Source organism: Halictus rubicundus, chromosome 9, assembly GCF_050948215.1.
Source record: "Halictus rubicundus isolate RS-2024b chromosome 9, iyHalRubi1_principal, whole genome shotgun sequence".
Lineage (NCBI taxonomy): Eukaryota > Metazoa > Arthropoda > Insecta > Hymenoptera > Halictidae > Halictus > Halictus rubicundus.
This window is the reverse complement of record NC_135157.1, coordinates 2,116,621-2,142,885: the sequence shown is the minus strand read 5'-3', so window position 1 is coordinate 2,142,885 and position 26,265 is coordinate 2,116,621. Positions and strand designations below refer to the sequence as shown.

Genomic DNA, 26,265 nt, shown 5'->3' with positions numbered 1-26,265 from the left:
TTAGCTACACAAAAATGTATTTTTAGTGAAGCCGTTTTCCGATAAAATTGAAAAATGTAGAAGAGCAACTTCAGTACGTTCGCATGCACGGTTTTCCATCGATTCGAAGAGCAAGGTGTCTCCAACCTGCTAGGTATTTTTCGCAAAAGCGAGCAGCCGTTGGAAAACGCGACAGGTGAAAGGGGAAAAGGAACAATGGATTTTCAACGTCCTTGAACGCGAGCACGTCGCACGGAAAACGCAGTCGAAACAAAGCGATGCTCAAAGGGGTTTATGCGGGGGTGGAAACGCAACGAAGAAGAAGAAGAAGAAGAAGGCGTGTATCCGGGAGTAGAGAAGCATAGCCGGAAAAGGTATAAGGATCTCTGGCCAATTTACCATAAACTTAGAGGTTTATGGAAGAAAAGTAGCCCGGATATTACCAAAAGAAGCGCGTGAAATGCGAACCGCGGTATCGCACCACTGGATAAGAATATTAGACAAGAAAAAAAGAGGGGTGGAAAGAGAAAAAATGTTCGGCGAATGAAAACGTGGCAGGGGGATGAAGGTCGTGGCTCATGGGGGTTGAACAACGGAATTAAAACGCCGCCTCGTGTACTTTCTTTGCGCGCGGGAAAGCGTAAACCTGTACGTCGCAGCAGTCCACCCCCGCCGCGCTTCGTCGAGAATTTATGAATGCTTTATTTAATTTTGGATTCGGATTCCAAGGTTCGCCAGCACCCGACGGTTTTTCTCGACGGTCTACAGTGTAGGCTCTACGCGAAGACGACGCGACGCGGATACAGCGAAACGGCTTGCACGTGTAAATCGCGCCCCAGCCGATGATTAACGGTCTACTTTTGAGATTTTCTTCGAACCAATCGCTACTACGATCGTGAAATATGTTTTGGGCGTTGCTACAAAACTTATAAAAATTTAATTTAATCATTAGTGGGCTGTGAAACGAACGAATGAATTGTTTGTAGTTTTTATTTTTAGAAACAGCTAAATACTTTCTAACAATAGATTTCGAACAAGACACTGTCGTCTTTTCACGTTATACCGATATTCGGACACAATTCAACCGCTTAATCAGTATACACAACAACTGTGACTTCGGATGAAGATTTCGAAGAGAATGTACTATACATACATGGATATATTAATAATAATATGGATATTATTCCTTTCTTTTAAGCATTAAAATGATCGTAGACATAGAAGGAAAATGAACTTTTCCGATCTTTCAGGAAATTCCGAAAGTTAAAGAAGTTCCAATTATCATAGCCGCGAAGAAAGTCGTGCGGGTTAACAGAGCAGCGCGTCAGGATTAAAAGGGTCCCCAACCCGAACCTGTCCTCGTTACCATCGAACGAGTGCTCACATTAAGGGTTCGAAAGCGCGCAGTCTTCCCTCGTCGACAGTCTAGATCGAGCAGAGTCTGTTTCTTTTCTTTATCTCGCGGGAGCAGCGGCGATTTCGCGAATGGAGTCTTGCAGCGCGAGCGAAGGGTGGAGCAACCCTTTTAATTCCGTGACAGTCGCAGTTATGCCAGAGGACGAGGTTCGATCGCATTCCCCGTCGCTAACGATTCCGACGGAGGCTTCCGTTTAGCCGCGACTAAAAGTGTCCTGTTTGACGTTCTTCTTTTTTTTTTTAATCGAACCTCCGTTACGGCTCGCGTGTGTAACGAGCCGAGCGATTAAGGAATTGTCCGTGACGAATGACCGGTTCGACGCGAGATCCCGTGGAAGAACGTTCGCCGAGAAAGCTCGAGGGCACGCAAGCGCCGATAATAAATCAGAATTTTTCGTTCGCTACGACGGGGGTTGAACGCCGACGAGGAGGGCGGAGGTTTGGTCCGTACACGGTCTCTCGTCTATGGTGGTCGAAAGATATCCGAGGGGTTGAAAAATTAAACAAAAACAAAGGGACCGCGCGCGCGATCACAATGAAGGAAATAAGCAGCCATTGATAACGGCGCCGCGCGAATCAAGAACCCGAGCTGGCCGACAATGGAACATCAGAATAGGCATTATACCCGGCGTAGACTCAATTATTTTAAGCCACTTTTGTGCCACGCTAATGAAGCGGACAAAGCGGAATATTAAACCAACCGCCAATCCTTCCTCGCTTATCTGTCCCCGACGACGCGCGGCTACGCGTTTGCTCCTATAATCCCCGACTTCGCCCGCGAACGATCGATACAAGTTAATCTTTTCCGCAGTCGCGATCGCAGTTTCCCGAAAATGAGTCAGCAGCCGGAGATGGCCTCTAGTGTTCTAGTGTTCCCTCGTTAACCGACAAGGGAACGTATTCGTGTCACGCAAACGAGATTTCGATGAATCCCGCGCGTGCGATACAGTGTCGGACAAAAATAATAGTTTGATGTAGCGGAGACCGGGGCTGGTTGATACATTTTTCATTTTCTTATTTCTGCAATTTTTGTTTAACCCTCCGAATGCTGTGTCGGAGTCATTTTTTACCTGCTGGCTTCAGACCACGCACACAGTGACATAGGCTCCCCACCACCACTTTCACTGCTTCCACGGCGGAGACACTTGCATATGCCCCTATAAAGTGAATTCTCGATATATGTCAAGAACACGGGTCTTGCCAGCGTCGTTTATCGTCCAGGAAATATACCCGAACCAAAATTTTCTTCGCGTAATATCAGGTTAGAAAAATAAAAAGAAAAGTAAATGAATTTTTTTTCTTTGTAAGACAATTTTCGGGAAATAAAGTGAAATTACTCGTTAATTATTAGGTTTAGGGCTAATGAAGGTCAATACTTTTTTACTCAGAATTCGACATTCTTCCATATTTTAGTATAAAAAATATAGTATTTCATTTAAAGAAACACTTCCACCTGTAAAAAAAATAAATACACTAAATTGTGTACCCCTTCAGACCATGCAACTTCTGTATACAAAACTTTTTCGTGCAACGCATCCTTTGGAAGTTATATAGGTGTGCAAGTTGCGTGGACCACCCTATATACCTGAGCGAACCTCGAGGAACCATGAACGCGTCCGTATTAGTGAAATATTGGCGCGAGTCAAAAATGACCCTGGCACAGTACTCCAGGTCCCAGTGCTCGGAGGGTTAAATCAATTGTGCCGGTGGACTGAGTTATTTACAGTTAGACAGAAAAAGTATTGGCATACCTGGCTTTTAATTATATAAACGCGTATAAATCCAAGAGAAAGCACAATATTATGTGAACACTATAATCTTGAAACAAAAAATACTATATTGGTTAATTAGAAAACAAACAAGAATGGAGTAAAATAAGTCTAAAAACTACAGAAAAATTAGTGCATTCCATGCCTGACAGATTGAAAGCGGTTATGAACAATAATGTATTACACGCGAAATATTAGCCGTATAAAATAAATAATAGTGTGCTATAAGCTTATAATAGAGCGATTTGTACGAGAGATCGCGTTAGGGTGAAAACAGTGGATGCAATATCTTTGGCGCGTTGTAGGGGAGTCTGCTATACATATGTATAATGATTTTATCAGTAGTGTTTCGACGTTCCGGCGTTCGAAGTATTAGTCCGAAAGTAGACATCGTTTCGCAACTGTCAGAGGACAAATGAAAGCGGCGCTGGCATGGGAATAAATCGCGAATCGCTTTCCTCGCGACGCGTTGGCCGGCCGGGGGGCAGCGAACTCATCGACGCAGCACAGTCTAGTCCTAGTCGGCCGGGAACGATATATATTTGCCGGGACGATTAATAGCGCGGCGAGGAAAGTTAATTAAGGAACGGACGAAACAAGATTCATTCCCAGTCTCGTCAGCCATTTAATAATGTCGAAAATTCTGACGATTAGGAGGAGGTGTGCATACACTGGTGTCCCGCGCGCGCGTCTACGTGTTCACGTACACACACCGAGGAGGAGAGCTATCCCGTCTATCAGGCGCGATTCCCCGAGTGCCCTGCACTCAGTTCCTCTAATAACAATAATAATAAGAAGGGATGGAGGCCCGTTTTAATCAGAGGGTCTGCCTGCCTGACGTGATTAACTCGAAGAGCCCAGGGAAGACGGGAAACAGAGAGAGCGAGAGAGAGAGAGAGAGAGAGAGAGAGTTGAAGGGAGGAAAAAGGGAGAAAGACGCGGGGGTTGGATGCTGCTGTCATTTTCGGTGTTTATCATATCAACGAGCGAGGGAAGGAGGACTCTTCATTTCGTCGTCTCCGTCGGGAGAACCGGTGGGCTCGAATCTTGGATTTCACGGCCGATTTGTACCTACTCCGCCTCCAACTTTCTCTCTCTCTCTCTCTCTCTCTCTCTACGACCCTTTTTTTACCTCATTGCTCCACCTAACTACCGGCCAGCGATCTCACCCCACGTGATTATTATAGAGAACGCTTCCACTGCCCTCTTTTATTTCCGTCATGGTAGTGTTCTGGCATAGCGATAGCGCAGGTATTACGTTAATGCACGGCCAGTTCCATCGGCACGCTCGTAAATCGGCAGCGCGCGAGGACGAACAGATTAAGCAAGTGAAAAAACGGGTAATTAAATTCTGCCTGACGTTTGAATTAAGAGGCTCGTCGTTTTTCCAGTACGGTCTCTTTTAAACTCCCGTTTAATTTATTCTCGGCGGGAAGATGACCCCAGCGTGGCGTGCTCGTTTTAAACTATGTTCAGCTGTTGGCAATACCTGTTAGGCCAGAGCGTTGTTGCCTATTCTTCGTTACCCGTTCAATGCGCGAAGGATCGTTAATAATATTGCTACGCATTTCCGTATTGCTTATCTCGGGTCGATGGAATTTTCAACACTCTACTCGCTGGACTATTTATCAACATTCATTTCTCAAGACGATTGTCGCTTTGTACGACTTCTTCTGCCATTTCTTAGGGGTTGTTCGTGACAGGGCCGCTTTGTATTACAGTGACTTTACATTAGCCTCTTGGTGTACAAAGACGTCTGCACGTCATGTGTTTCTTGTGCCGTTGTACACGTTGAAGTAAAATATTACTTTGTATTAACCCTCGGACTCCTGCGAGTTCTAGGCCTATGCCAGAGTCATTTCTGACCCACACCGGATATTTCACCACTTTTTTCTTTCGATATAAGGCGATTGGTCGGGCCGGCTTTCGTCGTATATCTGATGAAAAAGAAGAGGAGGGGATATAGCGATTTTCTTATTTCGAAATAAAAAGCGTCGTCTTATATCGGAATAAAGTTGTACACATTGACGGTTGCCCGAGCTTATTCCCGCCGCGATGGGTCATGAATGACTCCGGCATAGCATACGGAGGGTTAACACGTCGACTTCCATACGAATTATATGCGTTTCACAAAAGTTTCATGTATTTCAATCATAGAATCAATCAGCGTTATTAATAATATTTGTTAGTTACTTGATATTGAAGTTCTCTCCTTGCACTATATCCAGTTAAATTCAGCAATTATAAATTGATACTTTGGTGGCATTAATTTTATGACAATCATTTTTTAGTAATTCCATAGCGTCGGTGATCGATGATTCCCGTAGCGTAAATATTAGCAGTCGCATGTCTAATGTTATCCCAGGAACATACCTGTGTTGACCTCATTAAAATTCGTTATTAACCTCTTGCCACGTGATTTTCTTCACGGATGGAACGAATAAACTTTTTTATCTTCAATAATTTGACGAGAGACAAAGGAAAGTTTATGTTTACTGTTTGTCTACATTTACTTTCAAATGTTGGTTACAAAAGAATAGAATCTCACTTCGTCCTAACAGAAAGGAGTAACAAAGGAGTGCAACTGCTACAAATAATGAGGTAAAGTGTAAAATGGTACTTTTGGTCACGCCAAATTTCATTTCATTTTTCCGTGAAAAGGTAACACATGTAGCCAATGAAATTTCATCATTAGAATGAAAATGAATATGCTATTACTCGATGCATACATATGTAAAGATACGCAGCATAATAATTAGAACTAAAGCAAATAGTCCCGACAACTATGACCTGTAGATAGTAATCCCATTGTTATAGGTAAAAAATAGTAACGTTGCTGAAATTCAGAAGTAAATCTGCGAGATTTACGCGCTAAACGTTACGGGTGACAATAAGATATGACAATGGCCCTGTCCGTGTTCAGACCGGCGAATGAATATTCATAGAATGAACATAACGGCAGCTCCATAGTTGTCGCGAATGATTTGCTGGAAATAGCGAAAAATTCGTGGAAATCGTCGAGTTATGGAATTATCCGCTGAATTTCAAACAATGGTTTGCGTCGGATAGGTTTGAAAACGTCGAAGAATTGAAAAACGGGGCTATAGGACAGTTTCATCTTCGAAAATAACGTTACAGCGGACCAGTATCATTTGTAAAACATTTCCATCATATTGTGTCGTAAAGTAATGCTTTGCGATTTTTGTACTTTTTTTATAATCTTTCTATGGAGATCAAATTATTCGAATCATTTGCATAAGTTGACAATTTTATATTAAAACAGTCAATTTTGGAATAAAGGGTACATTGATTTCTCATCATTTTTGTATGAGGTATTGTTTGAAAATTACAACTGCTCATTTAGCAGCACTGTGGATAGTCTGCATCATTCATTATCAGACTGCGAATCTGCATGTGTGTTGGTGACTATAAAAATGGTGTAAGTCAAAATGCCTAACAAATTGGCAAAACGGAACTTTTTGCCCCGTTGTGGGGCAAGTTGTTACTAAAGAATAAAATTTGCTAATAATTGAAACTTTAGTGAAATATTTTATTTGATAATGAAATACAACACTATTATGTAAATGAAATTGATTTATTAAGGTCTAGGTTGACAAAAATAGATTATGTTTAACAGAACACCAAAACAGTATAATAACTCAAACATTATCTTTGGTATGAAATTACTTTAGCGTATAATGCATTAATTTCTTTATGTATTATTCAGGAGTTTCTATATAATATGAATAAATCATTAACATCAATTTAAACCTAATGTAATTAATGAATGTAATACAAAATTAAAAACGCGAATCATACGATTCATCAGAATCGCAGATGCAGTTGGTTTTACGTGTTTTATAATGTGGCCTCTTGTCCATCTTTTAGTTTTTTAATAAATCTGGACAAAGTTATATGACAGATATTGAAGTTTCTCGCGATTGTTCATTTTTTATTTTTATGCATAGCGGATTTTGTGGCTTTGTGCATTACCGAGTGAAGTGGTATCCCTATTCGTTTTCTTTTATATACCTACTCGCATTCTAAAACACATCAAGAATTATATATACATATGCATACATTTGGGGCGAGGCCAGTTGTTACGGAACAATGTGCCCCAAGTCACAGTAACAACTGGTCCAAATTAACACATGTGGAATGTTCTTAGATGTCATTTGATTCATATGGATAAAGAATCAGTGACATCGATATTAAATAATCAAAATAGACCAAAATGTATGGATCGAATAATAGCCTTCATTAAAAACATAAGGTACACTATCGCGGACGCCACATAAATGGACGACAGAGCGTCGTTACTCATTTTTTTAACGGGATCAACTCAAAACGAATCGCAAGTTCTTCTGCTTTTTTATAAATAACGGTCGAAACAACTTACCCCGGTCTCCCCAACTTCACTTTCATAATCACCGGCACGTATATATCGAAACGTATACACATTATACAAACATATGAAACGTCAAAACGTATATAAATGTATGAACTTATAACATTTTTATTTTATTTTTACAATGAGGCATTTTTCAGTTGACGATGAAAATGTTTACCTAATCCTGATTTCGATTAAATACCGCATGAAAATAAGAATTTGCATAAAGATCTGCAGCATAGTTATGAACAATGCTGACTGCTTCGATCGAAAAGGTGAAACCTGCACGAAACGCGAGAAATTTGCGAGACATTCAATGTATTAATGAAATCATAATTTCTTAGAAAACCTAAGAAAAATGTGTTGCAAAACGCAGCTGCCATATTCCAAGTGGTTCGATGCTCGCGCTCGATATGCCAACAGCGTCTTCCGGTGAAAAACAGTGTTCACCTTGCGGAGCTCATGTTCTCGCGTAGAGATTGCGCGAGACCTGATCCAAACAGTATAATATTATAACCACGCGGTACCGGTCTATTGTTCGCGATTTTACCGTCGACAATTTTTTTCAAAAGAAGTCCCAAAGATGAATGCCATTATGCGCGCTATTCAAAGTGACGGGAACGACGAGGACGAAGACGACGAAAAGGATGACGTGGACGAGAGCCTTCTCTCGATGGAGAGCAAAGGGAGAGAGAGTGAGAGAGAGAGAGGGGTGGAGATTTTCCCTCGAAGACGTCGCTCTTCTTCCCGGAATTAAAGTCATGTCTATGGGGTCCCGGCATTGAGAACGTCTCCGCTATTTCTCTTCTCCGAGCCCGCTGCCGCCTTACGTCTCGCGCTTTACTTTGGACGTCTAATTAACAAGGTTTTCCTGAGGGTTTTCAGGGCGTCTTGCTACCGACAAGCAACTTACGAAGCAGTAAATACCGTCGCACGGCAATCGAGCGAGTCGTTCGCTCGCTCGCTCGCTCGCGATATTCGCTCGTGTCTACTCGCCTTACCTCTCGCTGGCGTTCGCCCTTGTCGAGCACGAATTTTTCGATAGGAATACCTTTCGATATTTCTCCTGTTACGACTCGACGGAGGGAGATCGGGCCACGAGCACCGATGGCGCGGAAGAAACTGGTTTCTTCCGAGGCGAAAGAATCCGCCGAGTCACCCCGCGGAGAAATTACACCGGCGTACGATGACTTCTTAAGTAGTATCGCGCCGTCAGTTCTCTTACCGTTTCCAACCAGTCACCGGAGATCGCTTCGTAACGTTCGACGAATTCGGTGGATATCGTCCGAACCCCCACGCCAGACGTCGCGCGGCCTTTCTCGCGTTATAATATTGTATTTAACGATGAAACATTCATCAGACGTCTCTCGCTTTGGCGGCCCCTCTCTAATGATCCGAAACGTTCATCTACGATGACCGGGGATGCGATCGGACTCGATATGTAATCAGGCGGTGCCGATATCCGAGGCTCGTTTCGACGATTTCGAGTACCTCTCGGAAGCAATCAGGTTCTGATGATTATAGTTGTAACCGGCGATGGGGAAAGTTTAGAAAAAAGATATTGAAAATGGTAGGGGAAATGAAACATAATGGGAATACCAGTTCGTTGGACACATTGCTTACTGAGAGTCTATCAACATGATTTTCGATGGCTACAGTGACTCCAACTAATATTGGCACACTCTTAAACATCGCATAACATTGTCAATATTGGAGTATACTACTTGAATGTTTTTGAGAAGTTGGAACAATTGGTTCGCTTACATAACGCGAAAAAGATGTTTGATTAAAATTACAATTGGTCGAAATTGCAGAGAAAGTACTAACAGTTGTATTTTGCAACTTTTTTATGTGGGCTTATATTAAAAATTTAAAAAGTACGTTTTGTACATCTGTATCAATTATACATATTCTGAATATTTCATCTAAATCGGTCAACATTGCACTGAGCTACAAACGTTTAACGATGAAAGCTTAAGGGCGAAAGTCGCAGAATTTTGGTCTTCTCAGGGAATTTCACCCCTATGTGATCATTTTGAAACATCTGTAGCTCATTGCAACGTTGACCGATTTTGATGAAATTCTCAGAATATGTATAATTCATACAGATGTACAAAACTTACTTTTGAAATTTTTAATATAAGGCCGCATAAAAAAGTTGCAAAATATAACTGTTAGTACTTTCTCTGCAATTTCGACCAATTGTAATTTTAATCAAACATCTTTTCCACGTTATGTAAGCGAACCAATTGTTCCAACTTCTCAAAAAAATTCAAGTAGTATACTCCAATATTGACAATGTTATGCGATTTTTAAGAATGTGCCAATATTAGTTGGAGTCACTGTACGTTCTACCAGAACATATTCTTTTAAAACAAACCCGGAAGAAACGATTACTTCATTTTCTTAAGGGTGGCTTGTTGTCTCATCACTAAAATTGTCATCGCCGTTAAATACCCTTTTTTTTTAATTCTCAGCTGTGAATGGTCAAATTAACGAAATAGCCGCCTGTGAGTAACGTATTAACATGAATCAAAATTGACAGCAAAGGATAAGAACAAATAAGAGTGTGCAATATCATAGGAAAACTAATAAACAATTATAGTATTATTCTAAAATAAACATAGTACAATTTCGTATAAAACACAAAGAATAAGTTGTTCCTTCAACTTTAATCTAATGTGACTTTTTCGTTCAAGGTCATTTGAAGGATATACTACAATGTCACATGACAAAAAAAGTGATGGTAACAAGCGAGAAAATAATGACAAGCTTAAAAATTAGAAAAGAATAACCTAAACAGGAAAAGAATCATGTTACCCTGAGACAAATCTTTGGCTAAACTTCACTTTCGGGGGAAAAAAATTGTCAACTTCTTTTAATATAATCCCAGAGATTTTGACGAGAAGATACCAAAAATGTAAGTTTTAATGACCGGGGTTCACTGGTTCAAAAATTCTACGCGTGTAAATTTGGCCAATTTCAAGTATTTTTTACGGGTTAGGGCGCCACCATATTGCTTTGTACTTACGCGTTATCTAATGAGTGAAAATTAAAATAAAATTTACATTTGTGTCATTTTCTCGTAAAAATCTATGGGATTATATTTTAAAAAAGTAGAAAATTTTTGGTCTCCACTACTGCATATGTAGGTATATATGTACTACGTGTATATGTGGCATTGAGATAGATGGCAGTCTAACTCTGAATTTAACTAATAATAAAAGTTTAATATAAAATAAAATATAAATGCTACAAGATCGATCTGAACACTTCAATCGTTGGCATAAATCTGAATTCTTCGAGGTTCACGATCGTTTCTTTCCGAAACGATCATACATCGTTGTTGAAATGGACGTTCCTAGAACGTACGAAATTCAAGTTTTACGAACGTCCTAAGGATGTCTTAAATGACGTTTTGACATAAACTGAACATGAAACGGACGTCCTACGGGCGCACGGTGCAAACTGGGTACAAACAGTTATCGTCGGAACCGTTTCAAGCTCCTCGGTATTTAATGCATTACAGATTCGTTATTTGTTTCAGCAAGTGTTCAGACCTGGTCCTAAATCACTCGCGAGTAGAGAGTCAGAGCGCACGGTATCGGCGAACAGTAAGAGAATCGTAAGGAATTCAGAACCGGTCGTAACGAGGCAGCCTCGTAGCAAATTACAAATGGCATCGTCGAGTCCTGACGGAAGAGGACTACTGTCGTGTACGACTCGGAACGGGTCCTCCTGTAGCGCATAGCTGCCGGACGATCGGATTGCCGGCCGAACGATGATCCGGTTTCACGGGATAATCTATCCTCCGAGCGACCGATCATGCTAATAAAGCCGCCAGCTATAAGTAACGTGGAACGATCGTAAATCCTCTCGTGGCTGGAGAACACACGGGGGCTCTCGCAAGTGCACCGACGACGGTAGCGTAATCGCGACACACGAGGCTATGATCCTCCAAAGCTTCGAACCGATTTGACAAATGCGCGACAGCGTTGCGAATAGTCACCGGCATAGTAATATTCATTATTTTCCTTGTAGCCCGTTGCCTGACAGAGGACGAGACGTCTCGTGTCCCGTGATGGACAACTTTGTTCGCGGCGACGGAACGACGTCACTTCGGACCGGCTTCCTATCTACCAACCGTCGAGAATTTATGTAACTCTCATCGTTTTCGTGTCTCCATTATTCATCCGCAGACGCTGGATCGCATAAGCCGCGTTTATCCAAAAAGAATATTTCCCGTGCACCAGATACAAATGGTTCGAGAGCATCCGCTTTTCAAGATACCGAACACAGGTAATTTCCGTGTATTGTAGACGTATTTAGTAAAAAATGTAGATTTAGACATGTGAACGATTCATCCCGTATCATGACGAGTAAGACTTCCTAACAGCCTCCCCTCTCCCCAAGCCTTTGGCACCTGTTATACGTCATTCTACTCGTTTTGACGTGCCGAATCGAATTCTGCCCATATGTAGGTGTGCGTGTTGTGTGCATAAAAATTGCGGGTGCCCCCAATTTTTGGCCAGGGACTGTCACCGGTATTCAGCTAATGAATTTGAGATGACGTAGCACTACGTTACCGGTCTCGAATGTATTAATAAAGTAATTCTGTTCTAAACAGTGTACATCCATTCGAGAAAACGAACCATAGTGCGTCGTGATGGAACATCGAATTATCGTCCCGGAGCGGCGCAGGGAAACTCGTCGCAGACGTTACGTAAGGTCGTGGCGAGAATGAAAAAGGAGAAGAGAGGCAAAAGAGAAGATGAAGAGAAGAAGAGATGGCGAGAGATGGGGGAGGGGGAAGGGGGTATGGGAATAAATCTCCGGGACCCGGGCAGGAAGAAGGAAAAGAAAATAACGAGTTCGCGCCGCGTCCCGGCGCGTTACGAAACGACTCGTCGTGGCCGGCGCGGCCGGGTGATTGCCGGCCCCCATAGGCTAATAGCGGTCGCGGACATAACGAAGGGTTATGTGGATCACGAGTTTGTTATTGGCTCGCTTAATGACTCGTCCGACCGTTCTACCTGTCTGCAGCCGTGGCCGCCAATCTGCCGTGAACACCGATATAACACGGCTCGGCGAGCGTGGCGTATGCCGTGATCCGAATACATCCCCCGTGGAAAATGGTGCGGGGCATGGCGGAATTTCAATAACTATCCGCGGACAAGCGACCGGTGGCCGGGTTCGGAGCGAGCTGCAACGTTCCATCGAATTTTTCGACGAATTTTTCCCGATCGAATTCTCCTCCTCTCTTTTCGCGATTCGATGAAACACGCGCGCGCGTCACACCAGACACTGCCGAGCGAATCGAGCGTGTATTGTGTGTGTCCCGGGCAGCCACGCTCTGCTCTCTGTTCACCGACAGCAATTCGCTATTAGGAACGACTATCGAAGGCCGGCTATCTCGGCCGACCAGCTCTTTATCTCGACTCGATCAATCGGTACAGGTATTCCGCGCGGTCAAGGATAGATAGGGCCCAGTTACAAGCCGCACGCGAGCGATTAGACGTCTGGCAAGTGCACGTCTCAATCCAGGGAACCAGCTCTGTCTCCGTGAACACATCGCTCTGGAGACTTTAATGAGCCGGCCCCTGCTGCCACTGTCTTATTCCGGAGATATTCGCAACGCCTACCACTCGTTACTATACCAGCTGGCAGTCCGCGAGATCGTTTAAACTTAAACGATTTCTCAGGGCCCTAAAGATAGGGCGACGCGAGCGCGAGATTGCTGACCGGACTCATAAACGAAATCATGGAGCTCGTGGACGAGAATTCTAAGGAATTCGACGAACTGCATTTGATTAAACAACATTTGAATACTCGATTAAGGGAACTGTAGCTGAACTTTTGTTATCTGAAGTAGTGCCTGAGTGTAACTTTTATTATATGACGCCTGCTTCGAAAATAAGGACGTAATACAGTACAGTGTTTACTCTATATACAGTAACGAGCAAAACTGAGTCTACACTCTTTGAGGCAACATAACTTGAATGACTTGAATTTTATTGAGAAGTTAGCAGGATTAGTTTATTAGACGAGGTGTAAAAAATTGTTGAAAAAAGTTTGAATTGGTCGGAATCGCAAAATTATATCCATGCTGAAAATTTCCCCGATATTGGTTAATTCGTTTACGAGTTATAAACGCTGAAAAGTGGAAAAATTGCCATTTTTCACGATTTTCGACTTAAAATCGCACTTTTAATCGTTTATAACTCGTAAACGAATTAACCAATATCGGTGAAATTTTCAGCATGGATATAATTTATTCGAGCGAATCAAATACATTCTTTAAATTTTCAATATAGGCTCTGATAAAAAGCTGAAAAAACCAACTTTTACTATTTCTTTTGCGATTCCGACCAATTCAAATTTTTTTCAAAAATTTTTTACACCTCGTCTAATAAACTAATCCTTCTAACTTCTCAATAAAATTCAAGTCATTTGATCTAATTTTTAAAAAGTTATGTTGCTTCAAATAGTGTAGGCTCAGTTTTGCTCGTTACTGTATGTCCCAAATGCCTGGCCGATGAAAGTCTCAGAACTACCCCCACTGCCGCGGCGTATACCCCGTGAGAGGCCATGAACCGAGGCCTCTAGAGCTTCGTTGTCCTTGTCACTTTCGGCGTGGATCACAGAATAGAAGTGTCTCCTGACCGGTATATGTCCCTGGCTAGACCCGTGTTTTGGACATATATCAATTAAATACTGTACACCGCAAGCCGAAGTGTTGATGAAATAATGACGAAAGTGACACAACAAAATTGTGAAATCACGACGAATATTAATGCCGCGCTGGTTTCCGTCGAGTCGATTCACGCGATTCAGCGTCTACGGGAGGATTTCGAGAGCATCCTGTCGCGTTGCACGATTTAATTTGTTGTCCGGCTGAAATTACAGGTACTCGTACTTGTCCCGTAAGGATAATAGATATCACGCGGCGGGAACGTGAGAACGTTGGGCTTCGTCTAACGCGGCGTATAATCACCGCATTTATATACACTCACCATTGATATTAGCCGGGGATTGATCCACGCCTGCTGCATGTTATCGTCGAGGTACCGCTTCGCTATTCGGGCGATGTTTTCGTGCGGCTCTTTCTTCTGCGGCGGGACGACGGGCGGGGCGTCGACGTTCGCATTGTTTCTGGAACAAATGCGTCAACAACAGCGTGAGCATCGAACGTTTCTGGGAACGTGACTGCCGTACAAACGGCCGTGGGCGTGATTACCGGCGATGACAGCGATCGAGACGATCTCGTCGCCGCGTCGCACCGCGAGAGATTCACGTGACGAACGTTTACACGGGAACTACATGACGTTGCTGTTAGCCCCCTAAACGTCGAACCTACCGACCACTACGGCTGACTGGTGTGCGTTGCCTTACAAAACTGAGAAGATTGAATTCATACGCAGTGGATTCCGGACACACTGGGATCGGATAAGCTGAGCGTACCAGTAAGTCACCGGGCACCAGTGCGTGACAGTTTTGAAATAAATATTAACAGAAGTAGACTTTAATTAATAATTTTTAACCCTTTCGCTTCGAGTGCCGGATATATCCGGCGTTTATATGAGTGTACATAAGTCTAGTCTCTACATATTAGTATACTAATAATTTGCGTGACATTATTAATTATATCAAACTTTTCATTGTAAAGTCCTGTAAATATGTGAATACCTAAAAACATGTCAACTGTAATTGGTCTAATATTTTTAGGATAATTAATATAATATTGTATAAATCTTTTCATTTTAAAAATATGAAGAATACGTGCGATATTAGAGCAATAATTGTTTTATTGAGCATAGTAATTATTTATGACTTAGAAGAACGTATATACAAAAACTACGCGCACTGTGCACATTTCTGGCGCACGCTTCCGTTCGGTGACGGCACTTCGGCGGACTGGACTGCCGAAGCGAAAGGGTTAATAACTGTCTGTATATTGATCGAGCCTGAAGATTCTATCATATAATTATCTGTGATTGAGAATGGCGACTGTAAGGCGCCACTAAAAATTATTGTATCTTTATTCAGAATATTTTTTACATTATTAAATTTGTTTGGATTTAATAAATCACTAAACATTTCAGTGTTGTACTAGTAAATTGCACCATTTTCGTATGTATAACATGAAAAAAATGTATATAGAGGAGAAATATTCTAGGCCGAAAGAAATGTTTCGTTTTGGAGTTAAAACAGCTACGAGTGCAAAGGGTTAATATAAAATATGTTTTAGACAAAAGACGTAAGACAAAAAGATCTCACAATAAAAAATTGGTCCCTATAGGTAAGGACCATCCTAATAGAGGGCTTCTGAAAAATTCGTGGAAACAATGGCTGTGTATTATCGACGTTTCCAGACGTCCGGTTACAAATTCATAATAGATCGATGAGCCTGTGTCCATGTTAACGAGACAAACTGGACATCCATTAACGACAGGAGGCGATCGATGCGGTCGAATCTGGATTCTCGGCAGTGACAAACCGAGGACCGGTGCCGTTCTCCGGTCTACCTTGGCAAATGCTATTATTTACTTCGATGAGTTATTAACGCGAACGACGCGCGACAGAGAGCGGCAATCCGCGCGCGGGACCGGCTGTGGCTCGGGAGAGTACCAAATTAACGGTCTCCCGTGCCCCGGCAATGCATCAAACTGCATCAAACCGAATCTATTGTTCGACCGCCGCACCACCACTGACGTCACCGACCATCGCCGCTCTGCCAGATTGTACGTCGCGCGTGCTACACGCTGGAACAGTTCGCAATTAGGACACCGATAACAACGCGTATCGCGGCTTTGCGAGATCATTGCGCCACGCGAACACCGTTTGCGGGACCTTGATTGGTTTCGCGTGCTCGACGTCATCTCAGCCGCATCGATCCAGAAATTATTTCGAAAACAACCGCCCTAAACTCTTTCACACTTTTACAATTCGTCAGAGAATTCATTTTTTTCCATTACGTTTATCGAATACTTGTCGCCTCGAAAAGATCATGTCCAGGCGCAGTAGACCGCATAACGCGATCAGAAAGCTATACGCATCTCCCTTTACATAGAAACAATTTTTCTACATTTACTGCCACAGAATATACATGTATACAGTTTATCTACAGAGTATTATACAGAGTCTATTATATTTTTTGAAAATTCGATAAAATGATGGATCGGAGGTATCTACATTCCATCATACAGTTATTATATGTCATAAATCAATCTCCGTACATCTGTAGTAGTTATCTAATTCTTTTTTAATGTATCTAAACTTAAAATAAAACTTCTAATGCTCTTGTCTCGGTATTTTTCGTTTCAAGTGCTACTTTTTTGGAACTCCTTTCGATTTCTTAATTTATTCAATTTTTATGATTTCAAAGTAGTGTTTTTTAATTTTGTAATCCATTCCTCGAGCTTGGATTTAATATATTTTTTGTGTGCAAAATGTAGACATGTTTTAACATTAAACTTACCACGGTCAAAATGGCCGGTTTTCTATTTCACAATTATTGAAATTAAAAAAACGTTTTCATAGGAAATTACTGAATTACTGAACTTGCCTTCTATAAGACGTTTCACTTTTATATGTTTTGTGCTTAGTAGATTTAGTGTTAAGAAAGATACTAGCACTAGCAATTTTTAAAAAGACGTATCCTTAAACTCTGAAGTTTTCACTGGTCTCCATTTCATGGCCTCATTGACAACATAAACGCGTGAAATTTGCAGTTCACTGAGAATACACGATGGAAATGATAGTTTGTCAAGTTGGAGTGACAGTTGATCGTCCACGGACTACTTCAAAGTCTACAGAAAAATGGTTGATCATATTTTTATATTTGCCACTGCATGCTAATAACTGATACTATACTTCCTGTACCACGCTCTATATATTCCCGATAAAAACGTAACAAGATTTACTGTCCTCCACGCTGGAATTCCCCGCAGCCTCTTCAACATCCGTAACGCTCCTAATCTCGTGTTCAGGCTAATATCCGACACACGATTCACACAGGCGTGCCTGTATTACCGCAATAAACTCCTAATCTCGCTTTATTGTTGTTTCGATATTTATCGTTCGAGATTATAACGCTATCACGCTTTCCACGAGCTATCCACAGTCTTCCCCAGCAGGATTTTAATCCTTTACGATCCCAGCACTTTTTGGTGACTCGTTCCAACTAGTCCACATTTATATTTGATCCTTTTCGGACAGCATCGAATTGTAAAAACAAATTAAGAATACATAAAAATGATTAATCATCCTAATACGTATATTTCGCAAAAGAAATGTATTTCATATCGTGATATACACGAATATTGAAATTTTCTAGTAAATTCCGCACTGTGACTGTGGCGGACAAATGGCAAAATTTTGAATGAAAATCCAAATTTGTTTACGAACGTATTTGTATTGTTAATTATTCACAGGAAATGAAGTTTAACATTACAACTAATAAAAAGAAATTAAATTTTCCACAGTAGATCCTCAAAGAAAGGTATGGGCACTTCTTAAAAAGTTTATAAAATTACGAGTAGCAGTTACTTGCAAACAAAACTATACAATTCTGAAACTATAACAAGTAATATATCCGAATATGTAAAAATCTCGGGATATATTTTGCTGTTTTTGTTATATGTTAATTTGAAGTTTTAAATGCAATTAATAAATAAAATCACCGTTGGAAATTTATACAAAAAATAAATCGGCCTTATTAAATGTAAAAAGAATGCATATACCTTGGTGAACACTTTCCATTATACAGAATTATTATTGTAACACTCATCTACAATTAATGTAATATTTTTCGATTTTTGGCAGTCTAGCAAGTGTGGCCATGGCAAAATTTTTCAAAAAAATCTAAATTTGGTTCCCAATGTAGATGTAATGGTAATTATTCACAAAAAATTATATTTAACAATAAAATTAATAAATTAAAAAAAGTTAACCATATTTATGCGTAAAAATGATTGTTAAATGATTGATAATATTAATTTACTCCTAATATGCAGTTTTTCCAACGGAATTTATCGTACATCGAGATATACACGTGTAGTGCGTACGTACGCGGTGCCGATCAGCTATGACCATCGTTGGAAGGTTTAGTGCCGGTCAGTCGTGACAATCACGGCAGTCAACGTGTTAATAATTGTTATAAGCCGAAGATAATGCAATAGTGTATTTAAATTCTTCAAATGTTTTCAGACGTTTTCCTTTAATCCGCATAAAATGCATAAAATCCGCAGTCTAGTCATAATAGTGTTACGTATGGAGACGTTCTCCACGTTCATTTTGATTAGAATTTCTAATCTCTTTTCTGAGAACGAAAAGCGTCCCAACAGGCCCCTTTTATTAACGAAAGATACTGTATGCCTTCTTTATATCAAAATATCTAGACACTCCCTTCTGGCATCCGTTAATCAATATTCTGATAGGAAATAGCCCGGATAACCTTCATTAACCCCTTTCAACGAAAATCTAACTGAGGCCTGCTTTTCATTAGAAGTAACAAAAAAAAATGTGACTGTGACCCTACGTGACATTAAATCTTAAACAGAGTACCCCTTTCATTTTCAAGGTATATAAACCCGTTCATTTTCATCCTCTTTGGTTCAGTCGAGATTCAGACGCGGTTCAGTACTCGTGCAGTCACGTCGCGTCAATTCTAGTGAGATCGGGTTAAATTCCCTTTCGAATCAATTCGTAACCTTATAGATTCCGTTAGTTCGGTATATATTCTATTTGGCATTCAACAATCGCTCTCTAACCCCGAATTGCCAGTGCGTCAACAGCGTGCATCATAGGTAACAATTTCTCCAATTGTACACTTATTACATTCACTCGCGACACAAACAACTACATTTGTAATTATTTCAATTCAGAATATATTTGTCTTGTTTGTTAACTCGCGTAATCTACAACCCTTAATTATTGCCTAATATCCTAATCTAATAATTGAACGTTCCCACATGATACAATCTTACCGCTCGGATTGTATCAATTAAATTATATACAGGGTGGCCCACATAACTCTGAACAGCTCAATATCTCGAAAACTATGCCATCGATTTTAAAGTTCTTAGTCTTAAATTGCATGGAACTGAAGGGCCTTTCTGACTACATAAACGTGAAGTGGCCTCCCTTCCCTTTTAACGGGGGAGGGGAGGTACCTTTATAATTTTAAATGGAACCCCCTATAAAATGTTACATATTTAGATTCTACCGGAAAAAACAAGTCAATTTTGTCTGAAATATTTTTTTGTCAGATACTTCCATGATGAGATATAACAGTTTGAAGTTTCGAGTTGTAGGTACTTGAAGCGCTCGGAAATAGCGTTATGGAATTATACGCGCTTGAGTCCTTTGCTTATTCATGAAGAAACACAAACAATAATATTTACAATTCTTGAGTTTGACTCACTTATCTATGAAAACGTTTTCAGTTTAGAGCTGTTATTCAAGCAGTAACATTGTGATTATGGCTACTTTTGACACAGAAGTGAATATGTTATTAACGTTAGGTGAATGCCAAAAAAATTATCGGCGTGCAGCAGTGATGTTTTTTTAACGTTATGGGATAAAAAAATGTCATGCAACATTTCATAATTTAGAAAAGCGGCTTCGCGAGCACGGTGAATTGTGTAAAAAAACTCGCAATAAACCTAAAGCTGTCACTAATGAAAATAATAGTGCCAGTATTCTTGCTGCAATTACATTAAATCCTCATATTAGTCAAGGTACACTTGCACAAACATCACATATTAGTCGTTCATCAATTCAACGAATTTTAAAACGGCAAAAGTATCATCCATATCACATGGTTTTATCACAAGAGCTTTCGATAGCAGATTACGATCACCGCGTAAGATTTTGTGAGTGGCTGCAGGGTGTTGTGGAAAATGACTTTTTGTGCAAAATACTTTTTTCCGATGAGGCCACTTTTATGAATTCAGGGCATGTAAATAGACATAATCTGCATTATTGGGCCGTGGAAAACCCAAATTGGATGCGATGTGTTCCCTTTCAACATCGATGGTCTTTAAATGTTTGGTGTGGCCTAATAGGAGATTTTGTGATTGGACCTTATTTTTTTCAAGAAACTGTAACATCTGCAAGTTATTGTGATTTCTTAAAAAATCATTTGCCTGCGCTTTTGGAAGATGTGCCACTGCACGTTAGAAGAGAAATGTGGTTCCAACAAGACGGCGCTCCTCCACATTTGGCAATCATCACCAGGCAATTTTTGAACGAAAAATTTGGGAACAAATGGATAGGTCGTGGGGGACCTCGTCAATGGCCTCCTCGATCCCCCGATCTAACACCATTAGATTTTTTCTTATGGGGATATGCAAAGGACAAAGTTATGTTTGAACCACCGACGAAAAAAGAGGATATGAAACAAAGAATACGTGACGCTTGCGCTTCAGTGACTCCCGAAATGTTAAAAAATGTTAGAACAACTTTGATGTTTCGAGTAAATAAATGTTTACAAGCCCGTGGTGGACATTTTGAACATTTAATTTAAAGTACAACTCGAAACTTCAAACTGTTATATCTCATCATGGAAGTATCTGCCAAAAAAATGTTTCAGACAAAATTGACTTGTTTTTTCCGGTAGAATCTAAATATGTAACATGTTATAGGGGGTTCCATTTAAAATTATAAAGGTACCTCCCCTCCCCCGTTAAAAGGGAAGGGAGGCCACTTCACGTTTATGTAGTCAGAAAGGCCCTTCAGTTCCATGCAATTTAAGACTAAGAACTTTAAAATCGATGCCATAGTTTTCGAGATATTGAGCTGTTCAGAGTTATGTGGGCCACCCTGTATAAGTTACGAGGCTTACTAATCTTAAATTCAAATCAACGAAGATTTCTCCAACCTAGTGGCTCCCCGATTTCGCATTGGGTGCGTCCACGAAAACTATACCATCCTAGCGGATCCCTGATTTCGCATTGGGTTCTTCCGTATCCTAGCAGCTCCCTGGTTTGCATCTGGTGCGACTGTGAGTTATCCACTTTCCTTTCAAATCGGGTTGGCCGCGTGTCTCTCCTAGTGACTCCCCGATTTCGCATTGGGTGCGTTCACGATGTTTCATCCTCCTAGTAGCTCCTCGGTTTCGCATCGGGTGAGTCCGCGTTTGGCTCCAACCTCCCAGAGGTTCCCTGATTTCGCATCAGGTGCGTCCTCGACGTCAACTATCCTAGCGGCTCCCCGATTTCGCATTGGGTGTGTCCGCGTACCTAACTAACAAATTGAAACCATATTCCTGGGGTAACAACCCCTCGCCGGACTCTCGCGTTGCTCGCAGCCCTGGCTCGTAACAATAGTATGAAAAATATTTTTGAAGTTATCGGTACCGATTAAAAATAAGCAAAACCTTTTCTGTCGAGTCACACTGGACACAGGGCCGCGGAGGGTTAAGGTAAACACGTTCGCGCGCGACTCATTACTCTCCTGCCTCGACGGTGTATCAAAACTTCCATCTGTTGTCCGTCTCGGCGAATATTACGACGTATGATAGATCTGCGTGAGCACGACTACAATGGTTAGGAATGAATAATCGTATATACGCGCGTATACAAATGTTGCGAAACGGGCATTCGCATTCAATAGAGTATTTGCCGGGACGCGCGGGCGCGCGCGCGCCTAAGCGACGGGTTTATACGGGCCGGGATATCGCGTAAGTGAATTATGAGAGTTTATCGTGACTCCGTGGTCCCGCGGCCGCCGTTGCTACCGTCGTCGTCGTGCTACAGCTGCCGCTTTAGGCCCTCGGTTAAATTACGCCCGAGATCCCCAGAAACCGACGAAATTATTGGCCCTTCCACGGATCGACGCCTTGGGGTGAGCCGAGACACCCTCGTCTCTCACCTATCGTGGACGATTCGCTCCAAATTAATGCGGGTTAGCGGGGGACCTCTGGCCGAGAGGGTAACGTTTCTTGTTTGGCCTTGCTCTCCTCTCCCGACTGATTGATAGTGTTCTTAGCACGTCCTCAGACCCGTGTGCCATAATCCGAAATGATTTTAACCCTTGGCGGGCCAACATCGCCTCCGAGACACCAAACAAATTGTAGATTGCGGATCCTTATGCAAGATAAAAATATTCTGCATCGATTCTGGGAAGCAGTAGTCATTTCATCCCTTAATAGACTTTTTACGCTGAAAACAACATAACAATATTCCAGGAGTTTTTATATTTTTCACCGGTTTGTATTTCACTCATTGTCAGTTGATTTCTTTATAAATGCGCAAAAAACCGTAGTCTACATTTATGACAAAAATGGGTAAGCACAATTTAAAGCAGTGGACCTATCAAAAAGATTTAAGGGCACCACCGTAATGGTTTCAGCTTACTCAAATAATTAAAAGAGGGAAGAAATTTTTATTTCGCTCCTGTGTCTTGCAATCGATGCAAATATTTTTTATTTTGCATAAAGATCCGCAGTCTACCAATAAGTAATAAGTCAGTCAATGAGTACCTTACCCTCAGGTTGTTAAAAAAGTTGTCCAAGACTTCAAGGACTTGTAGTACTCGCCAAGGAGAGCAAAAACTGTCCTATCAATATACAGGGTGTCCGCGGGAAATTCGATCAGCCTTTTTCTCGTAAACTGTAAGTATTTGAAAAAAATGGGAGAGGAACAAACTTACAGTATATCTTACTGACAACACGATAACCTGTGCCAATTTTTTATATTTACATTATTTTTCAAGAAACGAAAGCGACCCTCAGTTTTTTTAACTGGAATGCTATCTGTTTTTCAGTGTCATATGAAAGCGCGAATCAACACAAATTCACTCATACGTGACACAGTGACTTCCAAGGCCATACAAGGTCAGAAACAAGAGAAATAGATAGATTGAATAATATTGAATATATTTCATAATATTGTATTTACGTGAACATAATAGAATCAATTCGTTGGACGTAAAAATGATTTTATCATTTACGAACGTTGAATGTCGTAAGTAAAAATGTCTTCGTAGAACGTAAACAAAGAGTTTACGAGTTACGAGGGGGGAAAGTTTCGGTTCGTTTGCTTCTACGAAGTCTGTTGATATTAGTAAAAAGTTTGTGTTGACAATCTCGAGCTAACGTGCTTCTGAATGAAACTCGTTTTCGTCGTCTTGAAAAGTAAGTTAACCGTCGCAATTTTTGGGGAAATGAAAACAACTATGTTGTAAGAACATGAGAAATTCCTTTGCGCCGTTCATGAGAGAAATAAACGGGATACAGCGACTATGGGCGAAACTCTCGCGCACGTAGCGTGCACAAGCCGATGCAGGGAATTCACGAAAGCTTTAACAGCAGCTCTGTGTCTTACGAGGTCCCAGCAAAGTTTGACCTCTCGGAAGTGTCATCGTTCGTGTAACACAATGCGAAAAATGGCACGCTGCCCTGGACGAGCCGTCTGACTTTCCACCAGCCTCGACATAATTCGCCGTGCTTTTGCCACGCGATCTCCTCAGCTCGCGGGACGTGCGCAAATAACTTGAGCGACGCGCTTTGATCTCCGGCCTGTGACTTCGTGTACAAATTCTTTCTTTTGCCGGCTCGGCAGTTGTGCATTTCGCGCGTGCCCGCCAGCACTTGCGCTAATTACATTCCGTCGAGTTCGCGCTGTTGTACCTGGACGCGCGCACGTCTCGGATGAGCGATCAACGACAACTGCGCGGCAGCCTTGTCCTATCTTCTGCTACGGGCAAAGGCAGTTGACAAAAGCACGATAGAACGGCAACGTTCCAGTAGCCGTTGCTGCGAAGAAGAATCTCTGATCCATCCAGTTCGCCTTTATCGTGAAACGAATTGGTCATTATCTCTGAATCACAAAATGCCTGCTTCTTTGCAGCCAGCTTCGCACAACCAATATAGCTATTTGAATGGAATGTCTCTCAGTGTTTTACAGTTTTGTAGATATTGTAATCATTGCATAATATTAACACTATTCCTACCGACACTTCACGTATACCTATTCCTACCGCGACCGGTCAAATGACCGGTCTTTAGCACAACTTGTATTTTTCAATATAGAATGTAGATAATAGCCAATTTGACAGTATAAAAATATAGTTTCTTTTATTTAGGAGTATATAATGTACATTTTATTCGTTTTCACCGCATAATATTTCGTTTACTATACCCTGTACTTCCAGGATTAGACCCTTCTTTTACTTCTTGCCAAACAGTTCCGTCTACAGCAGTTTCGATTACCTCTTCCTCATTCTCACTATCGGAACTAACTAAAAATCTCCTTCTCTTTCGTCCTCTACGTACGTTCGAAACATTCTCTTCGTTCTCATCGGTGTTCGAGTCGGTCTCAAATAGATCATAATTTTCCGCATTGTCATTTTCAATATCAAAAACGTCCTGATCATCTTCGGAACACTCTTCATCAATATTATTTATTTTCTCTAATAATAAATTTGTTGGATTCCGGGTTTGGAAATCGAGTACAACAGTTTATAATAAAATCGAGAAGAGTTTTATTTAAGTGTATACACGGTGGCGAGTTTAAGGTGAGAGGAAAATGAGAGGAAAATGTGGAAGGGAGTAGAAAAGGCTTGTTGTGGAAAGGATGACGTGGAAGAGACAAAGTCTAAGGGTCTGTTTGGTTCTGATGATTCAAGGGTTTTGGCTGACGTGTCTATGACATGATTATCATGATGCGTTGGTGTTTAAGTAGAGCCTAGGGTTATCGGGTATACAACAAATTTACACTCTTCGAACGTCTTGACATTTTGGGAATGAATATTCAACGGATAAAATAAAAACTAAAATATAAAAATGTAAATCAAGATGGATAAAAAAATGAACAAAAGATACAATGTGAAACTTACTACGAAGTATTGTTGGTTTGTTCACTTTTTTGAAAATGACACTTATAACACGTAATACAATATAAAATAAGAGTAGAATAAAAATACAAAATAGTACAAGACTGCCGAATATGCTCCTTGTAACTTTCACGTTTTGATGCTCTCTGTTCAGGTCACAAGACTTTACTGATTTGAATTCGTGAGAAGACGTCTGCATCCCCTTCGGCTATGATTTTATTTATTTTACAGTCATAGTAGATAAGACGGTGTAAGAAAATCCGAGGTTCTGGACCGCTTCGGATACCAATCAGGCAAATAAACACCGCGAGGCCGATAGGCGAGCGAGAACTGTAAACACTTTGAAGTGCCGCAAACCAGTCCCTGGAAGGCACTTTTCGGCTAAAATCATGCCACAACTGCATTACCTTTCGTTTGTAACGACTTTATAGTTTCGGAATTGAGTCTTTGAAAGAATACTATTAGAAAAAGATATAAATCGTTTTACCGGTCAAATGACCGGTCGTGGTAGGTAAGACAGACTACAAATTTTTCGCAGAAAATAAACAATAAAAAAAGAAGTGAATGTATTATACGCATATTTTAGGAAAAGTCGTGAAGTTTAAAGGCGATTCAATTACGTTGTATATAGGAAATTCTAATCGAAATTTTAAAAACGGTCATTTGACCGGTCGCGGTAGGAATAGTGTTAAAAGACAAGCGAAGGAAAGCTATTTCATGGTTGCAGTAAAACGCACGAACTTTAAACGCTTGGGACTTGGTCCATTCGGACAGGCTTAGCTCGAAACACTTTCACAACGGTGTTACAAAAGGACGCAGAAACCAAACCCGTAGAAATTTCCAGATAGGCGTAACGGAAGTAGCAAGTCGCGT

The 26,265-nt window shown here is 41.1% G+C and overlaps 1 protein-coding gene across 1 annotated transcript in view; it reads right to left on the bottom strand.

The window, feature by feature from the left end:
• The window catches only part of LOC143357173 (uncharacterized), a 605,892-nt gene that overhangs the window by 512,426 nt on the left and 67,201 nt on the right, over nt 1-26,265 (bottom strand). The window contains exon 2 of the mRNA XM_076793456.1: nt 14,568-14,706. Coding sequence (XP_076649571.1) covers nt 14,568-14,706 — 139 coding nt within the window. The remainder of the gene's footprint in view (nt 1-14,567; nt 14,707-26,265) is intronic.